The sequence below is a fragment of the Lontra canadensis genome, unplaced genomic scaffold (genome assembly GCF_010015895.1).
Source record: "Lontra canadensis isolate GAN:19392208 unplaced genomic scaffold, GSC_riverotter_1.0 scaffold173, whole genome shotgun sequence".
In the NCBI taxonomy this organism is placed as follows: Eukaryota; Metazoa; Chordata; class Mammalia; order Carnivora; family Mustelidae; genus Lontra; species Lontra canadensis.
Window position 1 is genome coordinate 1,361,324 of NW_022631167.1, and position 20,177 is coordinate 1,381,500.

At 43.1% G+C, this 20,177-nt stretch overlaps 2 protein-coding genes across 3 annotated transcripts in view; one reads left to right on the top strand and one right to left on the bottom strand.

The window, feature by feature from the left end:
• TMED8 (transmembrane p24 trafficking protein family member 8) overlaps window positions 1-4,936 on the bottom strand; it is a 37,533-nt gene extending 32,597 nt beyond the window's left edge. Inside the window, exon 1 of the mRNA XM_032846224.1 lies at window positions 4,756-4,936. Within this exon, the coding sequence (XP_032702115.1) occupies window positions 4,756-4,840 (85 nt within the window). The 5' untranslated portion in view covers window positions 4,841-4,936. The remainder of the gene's footprint in view (window positions 1-4,755) is intronic.
• A 104-nt stretch (window positions 4,937-5,040) lies between these two features.
• Window positions 5,041-19,108, top strand: SAMD15 (sterile alpha motif domain containing 15). 2 transcript variants are annotated; one of them, XM_032846213.1, is made up of 3 exons: window positions 5,041-6,704; window positions 7,924-8,022; window positions 18,452-19,108. In XM_032846213.1, the coding sequence occupies exons 1-3, from the start codon at window positions 5,286-5,288 to the stop codon at window positions 18,668-18,670; spliced, it is 1,737 nt and encodes a 578-aa protein (XP_032702104.1). In that variant the 5' UTR covers window positions 5,041-5,285; the 3' UTR covers window positions 18,671-19,108. The 2 variants fall into 2 exon arrangements, with proteins under 2 accessions (XP_032702104.1, XP_032702103.1); XM_032846212.1 differs by lacking the exon at window positions 18,452-19,108 and adding an exon at window positions 17,959-17,982 and having other exon boundaries at window positions 5,041-6,965.
• Window positions 19,109-20,177: the final 1,069 nt, after the last annotated feature.

Sequence of the window (20,177 nt, forward strand, 5' to 3'; positions counted from 1 at the left end):
TTACCAGCATTCCGATTGTGCTACAGATTTAAATTTATTGTGCACTTTGTACTTTCTCTCCAAAGAACCAAAAAACAGGTTTTTTTTCTAAAGCATTTGAATATCAGGTCAGAGTTCTTTAGAACAGGTCTCATAGGACTTCTCCTTCACTAAACAGGCTGCAAAGAGATAATTAGCCTGGCCTTTTAGATTCAAGGGCAGAGGAACCAAAAGCAGGTTATGTGGTTATAAACTCAAGAGGCTTAAACAAAAAAAACTGGCAGCTTATATTCCAACCAAATCCCAAGACCACATGATCTAATTTCTCATCAGTCCTTAGGAATGAAATCAGCTCCTCTTGGTCATTCAGATCACAAACCTTGGGTTATACCATCCTGGAATGATGACAGGACTAACTGGCTATCTCAACACCACAAAAACACAACCACTATCAGAAAGCAAAACAAAACAAAACAAAAACAAAAAACCACTACCACAGCCAGACAAATTTATACCATTTTGATATAAAACTACAACAGAAAACCAAAAAACTGTAAGGGTTCTTTGGCATAAATTTCCACTGTTCTGCTCCATCCAGTAAGATAGCCACCAATTTTTTAATTTCAATTTGAACTGAAATAGCTACAATATACAACATTTCCATTACTGCAGGAAGACTTATCACACTGCTCTAGGACCTACGTAAGAATCATGACAAGTTCACCTGACCTGCGTCCAGTCGTTAGTGTCTAAGTGCCTTGATAGCTCTCAGGGTCATTTACACCAATCTCATTTCTAATGTTAACTTCAAGGTCATAAGAGAATTGCCCTTTATTTTCCACAAAGCTCCCTAAACTTTGAAAAAAAAAAAAAAAAGTCTATTCTTAAGTGATGCAACATGTATGCCTCTGAGAGTTTCACTATATAGAGTGATATCTCTCTTGGGGACTGAAGGACCCTGCTGCCCCAAATAAGAGATTATTAGAAACAATTACAGTTCACAAAACAATAAGAGCACTGTGGTCACTGTAACACTGAGTTCAGAAGAACATAAAGAAGTTCTTTGACTTCACTAAAACTTCCGCTAACGAACATGAAGGCATGCAAAAGGTACTCTCTGCACAGACTATATTAAAAAACAAGTTATGATTATCTGGGGTAATTTTAAATTCCTGTTTTGAAGGAATAAGATACACTGAAAGATCAAAACCTTTACTTTTTTTTTTAATAAAAATCTTCAATTCAATAACAACAAAATGTTCAAACTCATTTCTTATTGCTGTCCCTCTAAGAGAGGATGGCAGAAACCTCCTTCAATTTCATTCTATCTCAGGCCTCTATTGTTTACTTACTGGATCATTTTTTAGAGGAAGGTCGCAGAAGGATCCAATCAAACTCCTAATTTGAAGCAGTTTGGTTTTTTTTTCTTTAAGATTTTATTGATTTACTTGGCAGAGAGAGAGAGACAGCGAGAGAGGGAATACAAGCAGAGGGAGTGGGAGAGGCAGAAGCAGGTCTCCCACTGAGCAGGGAGCCCACGCTGGGGCTCGAGCCCAGAAGCCTGGGATCACCACCCGAGCCAAAGGCAGATGCCTAACAACTCAGCCACCCAGGCACCCCTGAAGGAGATTTTTAAGTTTATTCCCCAGGTTATACAACTCCAAGCCAAGCCAGATGCATGATTTCCACCCCTCTTTGGAAACCCAGCTTCATGCTAACTCAACATTTCTCAACAGCAGCCCTGCTGATATTTGGGGCCAGATAATTCTCCGCTGGGGGGCGGGGGGTGCCCTGTGCATTGCAGGATATTGCTCCGCATCCCTGACCTCTACCCACTAATTATCACGGACAGTCCTCCCCCTCCTCCCCAGCCCAGCAGTGACAGCCAAAACATCCCCTGAGCGTCCCCAGGCTAAATCACTCCGGCTTTAACCCCAGGAACATTCTTCATTATCTCAACCCTAATTCTGCATATGTGTTTGGTGCTCCTCCAAGTCTCTGTGTTGAGACTTTGTCTCACAATCCAGCAAATATTTATAGAACCTCTAGGACACAACGTAAAGGGCTCTAGGAGATAAACAGGAGACAGATTCTGTCCTCCCCTCAAGCTGATTTCTTGGGGGTAAGTACATAAAGAACTGTAATAAGAGACACTCAATTATATAATGTTTTGAGTTGCTGATGTTTGTTCCCCAGGTTCTCTCCTCTTACCAAACTAAAAACACCTTCAGGGCAAAGACCATAACCCGCCCTAGAATACCAATACTGGATCAATAGCCAATAAAAACAAACGATTGTAAGCGTTATCGAAACAAGGTGACATTTTCATACAGATAGTAAAATCACCACAGTAACTTAGGCAGGTAAGTTAACCCCTCTCAGGTATAGTTTGTTCTATAAAATGAGGAAAAAGGGGCACCTGGATGGCTCAATCAGCTGAGCATCTGCCTTCGACTCAGGTCGTGGTCTCGAGGTCCTGGGGTCCAGCTCTGCCTCACATCGGGCTCAGTGGGGAGTCTGCTTCTCCCTCTGCCCCCCTCCCAACTGCTCATGCTCTCTCAAATAAATAAAATCTTTAAAAATAAAAATGGGGGCGCCTGGGTGGCTCAGTGGGTTAAGCCTCTGCTTTCAGCTCAGGTCATGATCTCAGGGTCCTGGGATTGAGCCCCACATCAGGCTCTCTGCTCAGAAGGGAGCCTGCTTCCCGCCCCTCTCTGCCTGCCTCTCTGCCTATTTGTGATCTCTGTCAAACAAATAAAATGTTTTAATAAAATAAAATGGGGAGAAAATTACTGTTGACCAGATTAAGTCAGATAATATTAGTAAATCTTTGTCCACTTTCTGGCACAGAGAAGCATTCAATTAATGTAAGTTATCATTACTATTATTTTATTAGCAACAAATCCTACCTCAAGGGGAAGAGTGTGCTCTGGGCTACAGTAACAAGCCCCTACATGACAGAAAAAGAAACCAACACTCATTCTCTGAAGGGCAAGAGGAATTAAGTAACCAGAAGTAGGGGAGGGGGGGGGGGTAAATGCAGAACCCAATTTAAAAGTAGAGGGAGGAAATCACACTCTCAGAGACAAGCCCACCATCAGAGTTGACTATTCTTAAGACTTTTCTATTTCAAATGTTTGGGTTTGTTTGCCATAAGCATACAAGGAGCTTAATGGGAAGTTAAAAAAAAAAAAAAAAAGGAAGAAGAAAGAAAAAGAAAAAGCACAACCCTCAACTTATAAATACTGACATATGCAATGAGATATGTCTGCTGAATGAGACTCTGCTGAATCTTTTAGAAATTGTGCTTAAAATTTCTATTGCTATAATATTAAATACATGCCATCAATTTTGAACATACTACAAAGCATAAAAGTTCATACAAAGGAAAAAAGGGCAAAAATTGTTAGATGTTTTAAAGTAAGAAATCATAAAGTCATGGGGGAAAGCTGGGTGATTCAACGGCGTCTGTGTGTTTGATTGAAGTAGTATTAGAGGACGGGAGATACTTGGGATAGAAGTAAAAGATGACAAGAACCATCATGCAGGAAAACACACATCCAGGAACACCTATGACAGCACATCGAGTTGAGGTGGGCACACAACAGATCTGATTCTCAGTAATGAATAAGACCAGTTACAGTGTGTGCCGGGGGCTAGGCACCAGGGCCGCACCCACAGTGGCTCATGTAACTCTCCGTGCAATCTTATTAGGCGGGTACTATCAGGACCCACATTTTACAGATGGGGAAATGGAGATAGGGAGAAGTGACTGGCCCAAGGTCACTTAATCAGTACACTGAGGATTCAGACTCCAACCCAGGCGCCCGCACCACCTCTACCACTATAGCTGATGGTCTCTATTTCCATTCCAGACTGGAAAAATTAATTTCTACTTGCCACTTAGTGAAACCAGTTCTCTCCCCCAACCCTCTAAAGCTCCACGTGTGGCGAGTAGAAGGAAGCCCGAGGGCTCAAAGTGCGGTGGATGCACCCTTCGCCTCTGGCTGCTGAGACCCCCAGCGCAGGAACCCGCATCGGTAGAAAAGGCGCGCGTCTCCTGAACCAGAAGACGAGGGTGCCGCCGGCGAAGGAGGGAGGTCGCCAAAGTCCCTCTTTCAGCCCCTAGGTCCTGCCTTTGCTGCGGCCGCGACGTTCAACTCAGAGGACCCCAGCACCTCCCGGCTCCCACTCCGCTTCTCGTCTCCCGCTCTCCGAGCGACCGAGAGGCGGCGGCGGCGAGGCGCGGGGGCCTGTGTGCTGGGGGGCCGGGGCCAAGCGGGGAGCAGGCCAGCGGCGGGCGAGGTTGCCCCGCCGGCCGCGGGCAGAGCGAGCGCGTAAAGGCTGGGCAGGGACAGAGCAGGGCAGCGGGGTGCGGAGCCACGAGCAGGGGGCAGCGAAGCCGGCGGGGCTGGGGGCCGCTTCCTAGGAGGGACCCGCGGGCGAGCTGAAGCTCAGGAGGCGCCGGGGGCAGAGCAGCCCCGTCGCCGCTATCTGGGCCGAACGGAGAAAGGAAGCGGGGCGGGAACCACAGCGTTTCGAAACAGGAGTAGCGAGCAAGCTCGAGCGCAGTCCCGGGCCGGGCGGGGGTGGCGGGGGCCGGGGCGCTTCCGCGGGGGAGCGAAGGCGGGGGCTTTGCGCGCGAAGGGGACGCCCGGGCGGGTCCGCACCGCCGAGGGGCGCGGGGCAGAGCGGCACAGGGCGCGGCTGAGCCTCGCGCGACGAGCGGGGCCCCCAGGCCGGGCGGACCCACCCGCCGCCCCCCGGCTTGCGTACCTGAGGCGGCCGCCTGGCTCCCCTCCACTCCCGAGCCGTCCCCGCCGCGGCCCGCCGGCCCCCCGGCCGCCTGCTGCTCCGACATCTGCAGCCGGCTCCGCGAGCGCCTCCGCCGCCGGCCGCCAGTGGCTCCGGAAACAGCCGAAGGCAGAGCGAGCGCGGCAACAGCGGCCGCGCGCCGGGAGGAGCCGAGCGGGGCCCGCGGGCCGGAAGGGGCAGCGCGCCGGCCCCCGAGCGGCCGCAGGGGCTTTGGGCAGCGGAGGCAGCGGACGCGGGGAGGGTGCCTGCGTGCTTTTTGATCGCAGGTTTTTAGTCACGGTTTGATAGAACAAACAAAACCTGGGGAAAATTCAGGAAGACTCGGCCGGAAATCATGGTATCCATAGAGACGCTATCGGAAGTTGGGGTTGCTAGGAGGCCTGGGCGCGTCGGCTAACGTGCGTCATGGCGAAGTCCCAGAGCCTTACGATTCCGGCCCGGTTGAAGGAGAAGATCTGGAGTATGAGGTCGAACTGCCTACAGCTCTTAAAATGGCTCAAGACCCCGAAGGCGACACCATGGCAGAGGGAGGCCCGGAGCTGCCTGTAGAGATTGACCAGGAACCCCAGCCAGAGATGGAGGAAAAAGAGCTCGAAGTGGGGGCGCCGGAGAAAATACACCTACACGCAAAACCGACCAGCACGTCCAAGGAGGAGATTCCCAAGGAGTCCGAGAGAGACCTTCCTAGCGAGACTGAGCCAGGGATGCCGCAGGAGGCAAAGTCAGAGACATGGAGAGAGATGGGAAGAGAGCTTTTCAAGGATTCCGAGGTCCTTATGGATGATAAAGAGGAGCCAGATTTAGAGCCACCGGAGGAGGCCAAATTAGATGTTACAGAGGACGGACTCACAGAGTCAGATAAGGAAACAGATCTGGAGCTTCCAGAGGAGACAGAGTCTGAAATTTCAGGGGCCTCATTCAGTGAGTCAAGATTAGAGTTGCTACAAAAGAACATACTGGAGGTTCTGGAGGAGTCATTTAAAAAGCAATATGCAGGAATAGGTCCAGAACCTCCGGAGCAGGCCAAACCTGAATTTCCAAGTGAGAAACCAAGAAAATCAGTTGATGGGGCAGATCTACAGCCGCCAAGGATGACCATTCCAGAGGAAGCACAAAGAAAGTCACCTGAGGAGAAAGGGACAGAGTCACCTGAACAGACTAAACCAAAGTTTCCAAGGGGGAAACGAAGTAAGGCTACTGAGGAGGCAGGTTTACAGCCACCAGAAGAGACTAAACCAGAGAATCCAGAGGAGGACCAAAGAAAATCAACTGAGGTGAAAGTTCCAGAGCCACTCGGAGAGACCACATCAGAATTTCCTGAGGAAAAATCAAGAAAATCAATTGAGGAAACAGGTTTAGAGCCATCAGGAAAGACCAAACCAGAAGTTGAAGAGGAGACACTGAAAGAGTCAACTGTGAAGAAAGTTTTAGAACCACTAGAGGACATTCAACCATCAGATCAAAAAGATAAGTGGAGAAAATCAACTGAGGAGACAGGACTGGCACCACCACAGAAGTCCCAATCAGAGGAGACAATAAGAAAGTTAACAGAGGAGAATGATCTAGAGCCAAAGTTTCCAAAGAAAGAACCAAGAAAATCAACTGAGGAAACAGGTCAAAGGCCACCACAGAAGACCAAACCAGAGGTTCAAGAGAAGACACAAACAGAAGAAACTAAAGAGAAAGATCTAGAATTACCAGATAAAGCCCAACTGCCACTAAGAATAGTGTCACATACAGAATTTTTCAAGGAAGATAGGCCAAAACCAGTCAAATTTAAATATTCACCAGACAAGGATAAGCTAGAACACTCTGACTATGAAACAAGAAAGTGGTCAGTAAAAAAAACCAAGGCTAAAAGAGAGTCCACGTTTGAGTCTCTGAGAGTAAGTAAAGTAGACTCAGTGAGGGTAAGTAATGAGTTTTCTAAAGATTTTAAAGGACTGTTGGAAGTTACTGATGATTTACACTCTTACCTCTCAGACTCTCAGAGGGATTTGAGAGTGTCTTTTAGTGAAAAAGTTGTAGAATTGTCCCCAGAGATGAAACAGGGACACAAAGATGAAGAAACCCAGCCAAAAGAAAGTACTGAACTACAATTTGAATATCTTAAATGGAGCCCAGAGAAAGTTGCAGAGTGGATTAGTGAGCTAGGCTTCCCTCAGTACAAGGTATACAAAAATAACATTTATAAAATTAACATTCTTTCATCCTTCTATCTCTTATTCCTCTTACACTTACCTGAGCTCTTGCCTCTTCCTCACTAGAAGGGGCATAAAAAAGTCCTGGACTATGGTAGAGGTAACTTGGATTTAAAGTTTGTTCTTTCCACTGATGTCTTTTGTATTTTGATAGAGGGAGGGTGGGTCACATTTATTTGTTTTCCCTATTTATTCACAATAGTATACTCTCTGCAATTCTTGAATAAAGACTAAGAAATGTATATAGGCCTCTTTTCACAGAAAACTTTCTAACAGATTTTGTCCAAGGTAGACTTTTTGGTACTTTGTCAAGTTGTTTTACTGGCAGATCCCTTAACTTGTACTATTAATCTTAAGTGTCTGCCCCAAATATGTCATGTGTATCACGAGCCCCTAACAGTATTAATTTAAATTGGCCAATTCACCAAGAGTACTTTTATTAAAAAGATAGAGTGAATATCAACTATATGTCAATAAAAAATAATAATTTTAAAAAACAGGAAACTGAAAAAAAAAGTAGGGTGAATCCTCTCATTTTGTTGATGCCAGTTATGTTCTTAAGCTACCACAAAAAAACATAAGGTCTGAAATCTTTGGTACTACTTAAAAATGTAATTAAGGCATGAAGCAAGCACTAGGTGTATCATGCCCCAAAAAAAAAAAAAAAAAAAATTAAGGAACAGTATGAAATTTAGTGGAGATCTTAGATGGAAAATGTGTGGGATTATTAGGATTATTTTAAATTTGAATTTAAAACTAAATTAAAGTTTTTTTCCCTGTACAGAACTAGAAAAAAACCCTGATTTTTCTCTCACTCCCATCTCTTCCCCCAAATCTTTCTTCTCCTTTGCTCCATTCTTTCTTCTTTTCTTTCTTTTCTTCCCTGTTTACCATAATCATTTGAGTGATGTTCTTGTTGTACTAACAGGAGTGTTTTACCACAAACTTCATCTGTGGTCGAAAGCTCATTCACATAAACTGCTCAAACCTCCCTCAGATGGGGATAACAGACTTTGAGGACATGAAGGTGAGTTGTGTTTAATGTTTCCCTAAAGAGCACCGTCTCAGACCAACCTTTTCTTCCATCCCGGCTTCCTCTTTCTGTCAGTGATGTGATCATAATCCCAGTCCCATCCCCCGTACCCACACCCTCTCCCACACACAGTGGTTTCTTCTGTCTGCTTTGATTCCTGCAAAGATCCCAAGAACTGTCAGTTCCCTGTATAGCATCTGGGTTTTTTCCATTCTCCCTTGTTCAGACCTCTCTTGCCTCATTCCTAGAATATTCCATTAGCCCCTGCTTTTAGTCTCTGTCCATAAACCCTTTGGATTCAAGGGCCCTGCTACTAGACTCTCACCCTCCAACTATTGAGAATACTCAGAAACCGTCTTTGGATCCCCTGTGCTCGCGAGAGAGTCTCCGTTCCTTAGCTTAGGACTTGAGGCACTCGGCAAGTTTTCTCCAGCCACCACTCTTTTCCCTACCTCTCTACAGGAGTCTCCTGCTCAGCCTCACCGGGGTCTGACTCACACCCTTGAACTCCTGTGCATTCCTCCCTGTGCCTCTCTTCTCAGTCCCCCTCCCCCTGTATGACTAATATGAACCTTAATCATCCCTTAAGACCCAGCTCAGTTCTTGTCTCCCCATGAAATCTTTTCTGACCTCCCCCAACCCCAATAACCTCTCCCCGCACCAAGCTCTCAAACACTGTAACACGCATTGGCACTTTCGTAACACCCATTTGGCACTTTTCTAACACATGTGTGTTTGGCTGCTTTGCTGCCTAACTTGGCAACAAGTTACTTGAACCTCTGGACCTCAATTTCCTAAGATCTCTCCAGCACCAGCAGTCTCCGATTATTCTTCTTTGGGTAACACCACCTCCATTTATAGTTGACAAAGCTTCACACACATAATCACATTTATAACCTTGCCTTTGATACCCCCCACTCCAACATGTCAGTGTTCATTCAGTACACTCTTGCACATAAGCTTTGCCTCAGTGGTTCTCACACTTGAATAGTCTTCGGAATCAGATGAGTTTTTTGTTTTTTTGGTTTTTTTAATTCCTAAGCTCCATGCTCCAGAGATTTTGATTCCCTAGGGCTAGGGTAGGCCCTGGGATTTGTTCCCTAACTTGACTCTTGAGCAAGCATTAAAACCATGTAATTCTATAAGTTATATGATTTAGAAAATTAGAAAAATTATACTTGTTAATACCTAAGCCCTTTTCCTGGCAACATGATATAAAGAAATCCTTTAAATTATTAAATGTAGTTAGTCGTAAGTGAACATTTAATCCTTTGAACTCTACTAATAGCTATCTTCTGAGGGCTAACCCTGTTTTGGACATCATACATATATTATTTCACTTAATCCCCATTGTATAGAAGAGAAAACTGAGGCCCAGAAAGATGAAGCAACTTACACAAGATTAGTCAGATAGTAAGTTTAAGAGGCAGAATTCAGATCCATTCTGTATGACTTCCATGCTCTATTTAAACCACCATACCTCTCTAAATGAACAATTTTATAACCATGAACCACTACATATGTAATGTGGAAAAGGACCACTCATTACAAACTGGTATTTCCAACCATACCTTCACATAAATACCAAATACCGCCAGGTAAAATATATCACTCTTTTTATTTTCAAAGATGATACGACTGTGTTTATGAGCTCTAATTTCTACCTATGTTTATAGTGTTTTGGATGTTCTAAATAAAAATAAGGAGTAGAATTAGCAAAATAGTACCTTATAATACAAGTTCCTGAAATATTTAAATACCAAGAATTTCAGCTTATGAGAAAGCATTTTTCAGAATCTGCCAATTCATTTGGCTGCTTTGACATTCTGAGTCTAAAAATACAATATCAACAATGCAATAAGAAAAATTCTGATTATGCTTTTTCTGGGCTTGCAAGAAATAAGAGGTCTTAAAAATCTGAAATGCTCATGAGTAAATGATGTATCCAATGGTCTATCCTTATACCCCAAGAACTTTGAATAAGTAAACTTGAGAATAGTTATCAAAGTCACCAAATGTGGTCTTTCCTTGAAGTCACTAGAATAATAAAGATCAAGACATTTAAAGGTATCTTAAAGAAGCTTTACTTGACACCTAGATCCATATAAAAAAGCTAATTATATACTATGACAGAGGTAACTTTTTACAGATCATATATTAGCTTAATGTTGGTTTTCAATCCTCTGGGGCACTTTCCCTGTGTAATCTGAAACTGGCTCCTGTACACCGAGGTCAGGGAGAGATGAAGAAAGAGGCAGGCCACTCCAGGTTGGTAGGTGGCAGTTTTAATAATATAAAAAGGGAATTTACATATGAGGCTTGTCTTGAAAGGCAGCAAGATGAATGGGTCTCCACACCTGGCCTTTAAACCTCAAAAGTTTATTAAGAGGCACTAACTGGGTTCAGTAACATATACTGTGCAAGTGTTTTCAACACATCGCCCTCTCAAGGCCATGTCGTTAACGCCTCTGGGAATGGGAAAGGCAAGTGGAACCCACATTCCATGGACGAGGAGGGGGTGAGGAACCTCTGAGTGCCTGGGTCTAGTTCACGGTCAAACAGCAGTCACATCTTTTTTATCACATTCCCCAACACTCGAGTAAGCTGTACTTTCTTACTGATATATAAGCATTTTTAATCTCACTATTGTAATTTTTTTTCCAAATGTTTTATTTATTTGACAGAGAGATCAGAAGTAGGCAGAGAGGCAGGCAGAGAGAGAGAGAGAAGGAAACAGGCTCCCTGCTGAGCAAAGAGTCCGATGCGGGACTCGATCCCAGGACCCTGAGATCATGACCTGAGCCAAAGGCAGAGGCTTTAACCCACTGAGCCACCCAGGTGCCCCTCACCATTGTAATTACAATACCTAGTATATCCACAATGTATCCCATAACAACACTTACACAGTGTAGTACTCTTTTTCATGTTAACTCTCCCGCATCATCTGGGATGCCTGGGTGCCTCAGTCACTTAAGTGTCCAACTCTTGGTTTTGGCTCAGGTCATGATCTCATGGCTCATGATCTCGTGGGTCATGAGATCAAGCCCCACACCGGGCTCCAGGCTCAGTGGGGAGTCTGCTTGAAGATTCTCTCCTTCTGCCCCTCCCCTCACTGGCTTTGTCTCAAATAAATAAATCTTAAAACAAACAAACAAACCTTTCCTGCATTGTCATTCATGGGCTTTGGCAAAGTGGCAGAACTGGGGAAAGAGCTGGTGAGTGCAGAATTCTGAGCATGCTGCTAAGAAATGGAACCACATTTGGACTGTGCATTCCATTTACAAGCTTCCCAGTGACTGTATGGCCAGTTTCTGTTCTCTTCAACTTCCTTTTACTTCCTTAATTTTGCAATTATTCATGCTTTTACCCTTGCGGAGAGAACTTACTGTTCCCTTTCCCCTTCCTCCAACATCCTGAGAAGACAAGAGAATAACTTAACTGTGTGGGTGAGACTGATGGGGAGTACAGAGGGAAAGACACACCAATTCTTTGAACCTAGCCAGGGGAGCTCTTGAAGCCACTATCCTGTTACTCCAATTTGTAGTGATACCTTGGCTTGGTAAAAAGGGGAGAGGAAGTCAATCTTACTTATCCTATGGATAAGCTAGACAAGATAGCATTATACCTACTTCAGGTTTGCTTCTTATAAAATAATTGTCGGGGCGTCTGTGTGGCTCAGTGGGTTAAAGCCTCTGCCTTTGGCTCAGGTCATGAGGATTGAGCCCTGCATCAGGCTCTCTGCTCAGTGGGGAGCCTGCTTCCAATCTCTCTCTCTCTCTCTCTCTCTCTCTGCCTGCCTTTCCCCCTACTTGAGATCTCTGTCTGTCAAATAAATAAATAAAATCTTTAAAAAAAAAAAAAAAGAAAAAGGAAATAATTCTCAGAATATTTTTGTTAACTCCATCAAGTGAACAAAAGAACTCTGTGATAAATATCTGAAGAAAAATATAGGTGAATTACCTATTCCTTTTGTATGCATGATTTTCTATTACAAAATATAGCCTCATAAGCTTTATGTCCCAGCAATTTTACTACACTTGCCTTGATGCAAACTATTTTAATAGTACAGATTCATAACATCTGAGCAACTTATCACTAGATGAAAATATTTTTCTTTTTTCAACTTTCAATTTTCAAATGATTTTAGTTTTACAGAAGAGTTGCAAAGATAGTACAGACTTCCTATATACTCTAAACCCAGCATCCCCTAATGTAACCTTATGTAACCTTATGTAACCTTATGTAACCATGGGACATTTATCAAAACAAAGAAATTGGGGTGTCTGTGTGGCTCAGTCATTTAAGTGTGTGACTCTTCATTTTGGTTCAGGTCTTGATCTCAGGGTCGTGAGACTGAGTATCACCTCAGGCTCTGTGCTGGGCATGGTCTGATTAAGATTCTCTCTCCCGGGGCACCTGGGTGGCTCAGTGGGTTAAAGCCTCTGCCTTTGGCTTGGGTCATGATCCCAGGGTCCTGGGATCGAGCCCCACATCGGGCTCTCTGCTCAGCGGGGAGCCTGCTTCCTCCTCTCTCTCTCTCTCCCTGCCTTTCTGCCTACTTGTAGATCTCTGTCTGTCAAATAAATAAATAAAAGCTTAAAAAAAAAAAAAAGATTCTCTCTCCCCCGGGGCACCTGGGTGGCTCAGTGGGTTAGGCCTCTGCTTTCGGCTCGGGTCATGATCTCAGGGTCCTGGGATCGAGCCCCGCATTGGGCTCTCTGCTTAGCGGGGAGCCTGCTTCCTCCTCTCTCTCTCTGCCTGCCTCTCTGCCTACTTGTGATCTCTGTCAAATAAATAAATAAAATCTTAAAAAAAAAATTCTCTCTTCCCCTCTCCCTCTATCCCTCTACCCCTCTCTCCTGCTCTTAAAAAAAGAAGAAAATTAACATTGGTACAATACTATTAAACAAGTTACAGACTTTATTCAGACTTCTGCAATTTTTCCACTGATGTCCTTTTTAAATTTTTTAATTTTATTTTTTAAAGATTTTATTTATTTATTTGTCAGAGAGAGAGAGAGAGAGCACAAGCAGGCAGAGTGACAGGCAGAGGCAGAAGGAGAAGCAGGCTCCCCACTGAGCAAGGAGCCTGATATGGCACTCGATCCCAGGACCCTGGAATCAAGACCTGAGCCAAAGGCAGCTGCTTAATGGACTGAGCCACCCAGACATTCCTGATATCCTTTTTTATTACAGAATCCAGTCAGGGATGCTAAAGTAGTATGACAGCCTTTAGCTGTCATTGTTGTCTTGGTGTCCTCCAATATGTAACAGTTTCCTGATCTTTGTCTTTCATGACCTTAACACTTTGAAAAACAGTAGTCGAGTTTTTTTAAGATTTCCCTCAATTTCAGTTTGTCTCATGTTCCCCATGAAGATATGCATTTTGGGGGAGATTATCACAGAGGTGATGCACCCTTTTCATCTCATCTCATCAGGGAGTACATGATATCAAAGTGATTTATTACTAGAGATGTGAACCTTGATCACCTGGTTAAGGTGGTGTCTGCCAGGTTTCTTCATTATAAAGTTACTGTGTTCCCTTTTCATATTCTATTTATTAGAAGTGAGTTAGTAGGTCCAGCCCACACTCAGAGAGAGGGGAATTATGATCCACTTCCTGGAGAGAGGAGTACCAGAGTTTATGGACATATAGTAAAGCTACCGAAGTAATAAATATATTGGAGAAGGTAGGTTGAGGCTGTGCAAATATCCAGTTTCTCCTTAAAATTTGGCCTACTAATTCTAGCATCCATCAGTGGATCTTGCCTGCAGCAGTGATTACTGTGGTGTTCTAATGGTGATTTTCTAATTTCCTCATTTCTTCCATGTTCAACTGGAACCCTTTGTAAGGAATTTTAATTGTCCCTTCTCTGCCTTTTGGGACACTTTCAGTTTGGCACCTGTGTCCTCCTGACAGGCGCCCCTTATTTTTTTTAGTCCTAGTTCTCTAGCCAGAGCATTACATGTTACTTCAGACAATCTCCAAGGAGCCCTGATTGCTTTTAGCAGGGAATGGTATTTAGAAACCAAGATGTGGCCCTGGTTGTGCTTGCTGCTATGGGGATGTCACAGCTTCTGGGCACTCAGAGAAGAAGGATGTAGGAAATATATGTATATATACAAATCCCAGGTACACACAGATTTCTATCTCCATTCTGTAAGCATGAGATCATACTTTTTTTTTTAATTTTTTATTTCTTTTCAGCGTAACAGTATTCATTGTTTTTTGCACCACACCCAGTGCTCCGTGCAATCCGTGCCCTCTCTAATACCCACCACCTGGTTCACCCAACCTCCCACCCCCTGCCCCTTCAAAACCCTCAGATTGTTTTTCAGAGTCCATAGTCTCTCATGGTTCACCTCCCCTTCCAATTTCCCCCAACTCCCTTCTCCTCTCCATCTCCCCATGTCCTCCATGTTGTTTGTTATGCTCCACAAATAAGTGAAACCATATGATAATTGACTCAAGCATGAGATCATACTTTTATCCCTGACTCTCGCCCAGGACTGGCTTCATTCTGGCCTTCCCATCCTTCCTATTCCCTATCCCACTTTGCTTCTTTCTAATGTCCTTCTCTGTCAGGAGAACCCTTATCTCCTTATCTATAAATATGTATGCCTATGAGAAACACACTTACCAACAGAGTACAGTGTTTGTCTACAGTTCTTTTTGTCTTTAGCCTTACACTACCTAGACAAAACACTGGTTTTCAAAGTTAAAATTATTTAGGTCAGCTTCTTTCTTCCCTACCCCCTTCAGTAAGATTATGTCTCACTCTGTAATACAATTAGATTCGTGGTCCACAACCTGTATTCTATCATGCATTCCTCAGACATCCTGGCTTTTAAAAAATTTGCACATAGTAAAGTTACTCTCTGCAGTGGACAGTTCTGTGGGTTTTGACAAATGTGCAGGGTCCTGTATCCACCACAAGATCCATACAGAACAATCCTTCTACCCTAAAATTCCCCTTGTGTCCCTTGGTAGTTAGCCAATCACTCCAGCCCAAGCCCTGGCCATCTGTTTTTTGTCCCTATAGTTTTGCCTTTTCCAGAATGTCACATAAATGGAATCAAATAATATGTAGCCTTTGAGTCTGGCTTCTTTCCCTTAGCAAAATGCATTTAAGATTAATCCACATTGGGGGCATCTGGGTGGTTCAGTGGGTTAAAGCCTCTGCCTTTGGCTCAGGTCATGATCCCAGGGTCCTGGGCTCGAGCCCTGCATCGGGCTCTCTGCTCAGCAGGGAACCTTCTTCCTCCTCTCTCTCTCTCTCTCTCTGCCTGCCTCTCTGCCTACTTGTGATCTCTGTCTGTCAAATAAATAAATAAAATATTTATAAAAAAAAGATTAATCCACATTGTTATATGAATCAACAGGCAGATTTTAAGGAGACTATACATCTGCTTTAATAATGGTGGTATAGATGATTCATATTTGAACCATATCTTTATGGTTCAAATATGATATCTTTAGGTTTAAGATATCTTTAGGTTTAATTAAATTATAGCTTCCCATTATGCAGATGTGCATAGTTACATACCATAAGGTAACCAAACGGTATTACTAAACTGGGGGCACATGGGTGGCTTGCTCAATTAAGCATCCAATTCCTGATCTCAGCTCAGGTCTTGATCTCAGGGCCATGAGTTCAAGCCCCATTAAAAAAAAAAAAAAAAGAATAGCAGCCTTTAAAAACCATAATCAACACAAGATACAATGATGACATAGTAATAATAGAATCCTCTTGAAAGTGATAGGTGTTAAAATATCTGCTTGAGACTATGTGAAGTAGGTGCTCTGTATTGATGCCAAGCATTGAACATGGGCCACCATCCTAGAATGTGGAATTAAGAATCCTTAGAGGGGCGCCTGGGTGGCTCAGACGTTAAGTGTCTGCCTTTGGCTCAGGGCGATCCCGGGGTCCTGGGATCGAACCCCGCATTGGGCTCCCTGCTTGGCGGGAAGCTTGCTTCTCCCTCTTCCACTCCCCCTACTTGTGTTCCCTCTCTCGTTGTGTGTGTGTGTGTGTGTGTGTGTGTGTGTGTGTGTGTCTGTCAAATAAATAAATCTAAAAAGAATCCTTAGAAAACCCTAATAGTCTTCATGAATACCTATATTTAATAATCCTGCAATTATTAAAGTAATGCATTGTTCAGTTGCTCCATAACTCAATTAAGTTACTCAAGTAAGTTGCTCTAAGTCTTAGGCAAAAATAAAATCTGTTGTTATTCATCAGAACTAAAGAAAGAACTTACAGTTTTAGATTAATTTATAGCCCATCAAAGGACCTTCTTAGTCCTTTGCAGAAGAGAGATGGTTAGATTATATTTCCTGATTCCATATGTAACCAGTGCTTTTGTAATACTTTTAATTTCTGCATTAGAATATTAAACAGTACTGGACTTTCTCAGCCTACAGTGGGCACATAACTCTTTTGGTTAATAGTGAATAAATGTGTTTATGACTATAGGGTCCCTCCTGGGGAACCCTCTGTAAAGCCTCAGTGAATATGTCAAATAATCTGTTATGGTAAGGGGCATTCAGGGTGTGGTACGGACCAAACAAGGTGCTCATTGTAGCAGCATCAGTTACAAATGAGAATCCTTAAAGAGTAGTCATTTGGATCTATACTTTTAGAAACCTCAGTTGCTACAGACCTCAATTGTATTCCCACTAGGAATACAAGGCAATGGTGTAGACTCTCTTACCCACAAATCATCTCTAGAGTCTAAACAAAACCAAGAAAGATGTGAGAAAAATGTGCCTTGTCTACCTTTTTAAAATATTTTTTTTAAATCAGAGAGAGAGAATGCCACAAGTAGGGGGAGTGGCAGGCAGAGAGAGAAACAGGCAAAGGGAAAAGCAGGATCCCAACTGAGCAAGGAGCCCAATGTGGTACTTGATCCCAAGACCTTAGGATCCATGACCTGAGCCGAAGGCAGCTGCTTAACCGGCTGAGCCACCTAGGTGTACCTTGTCTATTTTTTTTTTTAATAGTTTGGTTTTTTGGTTTGTTTTTTTGTTGTTTTGTTTTTTGTTTGTTTGAGAGCGAACACGTACAGGCATGAGCAGGGAGGGGGCAAAGGCAGAGGGAGAGAATCTTAAATCTTAAGCAGGCTCCACACTCAGCTTGGAGCCCAACACAGGCCATGATCTCACTACTGCAAGATCGTGACCCGAGCCAAAACCAAGAGTGGGACACTTAACCAACCGAGCCACCAGGGACCCTGTATCTTATCTATCTAAAATGCATTACTAATGGACAGTTTTGCATCAGGTTAAGAATATAGCACGAATCCATTTTACAACCTTGTAACTATAGCCAGTAGTTTTAAACTAAGGAGAGGAAAGGGAAAGGAAAAGAAAAGGAAAGGAAGGGAAGGGGAGGGGAGGGGAAGGAAAAGAGAAGAAAAAATAAAAGAGGAAAAGAAAACAGAAAAGAAAAGAAAGGATCTACTCACCACTCTGGCTGTGTTCTCACAGAAATTTCATGGACTACATTCTCATCCAGATGCAGAATATGGATTCAGATAGCAATGTTATAGCAGACCTATGATTAAAGCTAGAATTTGAAAATGCAGTGACAGTTTAATCTAGGATATCAAGTGGCATGGCGGTCAATAAATACAAAATATGTTTTAGAGACACTGAGAATTGTGGCAAAGGGCGTTGTAAAGAATATACAAGGATAAGTACTAATAAAACAGCTGGAACTTTTTTTCCCCTGTCCCTTCCCCCAAATAGCTAGAACTTTAATATCTGACTTTTTAGTGTTTGAGATTTGTGTTTAGTCAAATTGAATAACTATTTGAGTAATGACTTTTTTTTCTTAATTGCAAGTTAGCTGAGCCCCTTATAGACAAGTTATTTGTTAACCTTCCCACAGGTAGTCATGACTCTTAATCTAAACATATCTGCTCACAGGGTTGATTGGATTGTTCAGCCCAAAGAAAGAAATGAACCCATCCATGGCAAGCTGATGCAGGGCCTAGAAACATCTTTAAAATGGAAGTTATAAAAAGATAATAAATTACTTGATTTTTTCTTTTTTTTTTAAGATTTTGTTTATTTATTTGACAGAGAGAGGTACAGTGAGAGAGGGAACACAAGCAAGGGGAGTAGGAGAGAGAAACAGGAGCCTGATGTGGGGCTCGATCCCAGGTCCCTGGTATCGTGACCTAAGCCGAAGGCAGACGTTTAACAACTGAGCCACCCAGGCACCCACTTGATGTTTTTCATAAAAACTTAATTTTGATAATGACCTGGTTACTAAGCCTTTCCATGTGTTATTTCATTATTTTATTTTCCCAAAGATTAAGAGGTTAGCACTCAAGAGACCTAGGAAAATAAGTAAACTTCTTTGATTTAGTTGTATTTTCAGTTAATTTTTCATTAAAAAATTATCCTTGTATTGTAGGCAATTTCTCGGCATACACGAGTGCTCCTCGGAATTGAAGAGCCATTGTTCAGTCGCACCATCACCCTGCCCTACAGGGACAATATCGGCTTATTTTTAGAGCGAAAAGGTCACACTGGGGTAAAATCTGATTCCTTGACCTTCTCTGAATTTGTGCAAGCAGAAGGATTACAGGATTATGCTCCAAAAATAACCACCCCCGAAGAGAAGGAAGCATAGCATGACACTGAACTGAAGGGGAAAGCTGTTTCACTTACCTTGGAAGATCAAACTGAACTACTTGGGGGGAAGAAGTGTGTTCTTTTGGGTTCTCTTCTCTTCTTCATTAAGGATTAGAGTTAGAACTTCTGGTTCCACTTCCAGTTCTATCACCACCTCTCAGCACTTTCTTTTCATTTGTGTTTCAAGTTAGCCCCATGTTTAAACAAAGGTAGCAATATTTCTCTTTCTGGGTAATTCTTGAGAAATTCTAGTAATGCATCTGGTCATAGGAACATGTTAGAGAAATGGAATTAAAAGTAAAATCTCCCGCCAACCCGAATAAGGTTCTCCGCAAATGCAGAAAAAGAAACAGTTGTATTATTGAATCAGCACTAAATCAGCAGTGTTGGGCATCACAGGCAAGTTGCTAAAGATTACGAAGTCAAGGAAATGACACCCTTTTAGGTAGCCAGGCAGATATAACACATTACTTACACAGTAACTGTCTGTATCCAAAGGAAGAATAAAATTTCTCATATCTTGATGACAAACCGGAAGTTACTATGTGGAGCCAGGCATGTGGGTCAGGGAGACAGGGTGCCATCCTCCCCAGTGCTCCCATTTCAAAGACATGGCTCCAAAGCCTCCCAAACACACAGTCTTGGGATATAAAACCGGCAGGTGACTTCTTCAACTTATTAGAAGATTTACATACATCTCAAAAACAGAGAAAGGATTTAAATTACATGTTTTCTAAAGAAAATGTTATAAGAAAAGGGGGGAGGGGAGTCTTTCCCTTTTTGCATTAGAGAAAAAAAAGTTTTTAGTATTTTTAAAATTTTATATTTATCCTTACACACAATGTGGCTTACAGAAGTACCACTGACTATGGAATAGGGACTGGGGTTTATTTTCAAGACTCTTCTATATGGTACCTTCCAGACCTTTATAAAATGAAATTCAGGGGGTGCCTGGCCGGCTCAGTTGGTAGAGAATGCAGTCTTGATCTTGGGTGTGTGAGTTTGAGCCCCACATTGGGAGTAGGGTTTACGAGGGAAGGGAGGGAAGAAGGTGGGGGAGGAGGAAGGAAAGGAAAGGGAAGGGAAGGCAAGGGAAAAGGAAGGGGAAGGGGAGGGGAAGGGAAAGGGAAGGAAAGGAAGGAAGAAAGAGTGAATGAATGAATTAATTCAGGCTAGAGTGTACCCATGACTGGACTGCTCAAAAGAAATGGCAAAATACTTCATGCTTGAATGACTCCAGTTCCTCTCTAGTTGTGTAGACTTAACTGCTCTTCCTCTTCCCAGCCTCACCGCTTAACTCTTAAGAGCCACTAAAGGACTACCATAATCCAGAAGGGCAATGATGTACTCTGTCCAGTTCCCTACACCTGAATGAATAGTCAAAAGAATCCCAATTCTTTTTTTTTTTTCCTAAGAAAAGGAGCAGTACCTCAAATTAGCATTCATACCAAGCGTTACTATCTGATGGTGAACCTAATTTTTCCCCAAATTGGACCAATGAAATT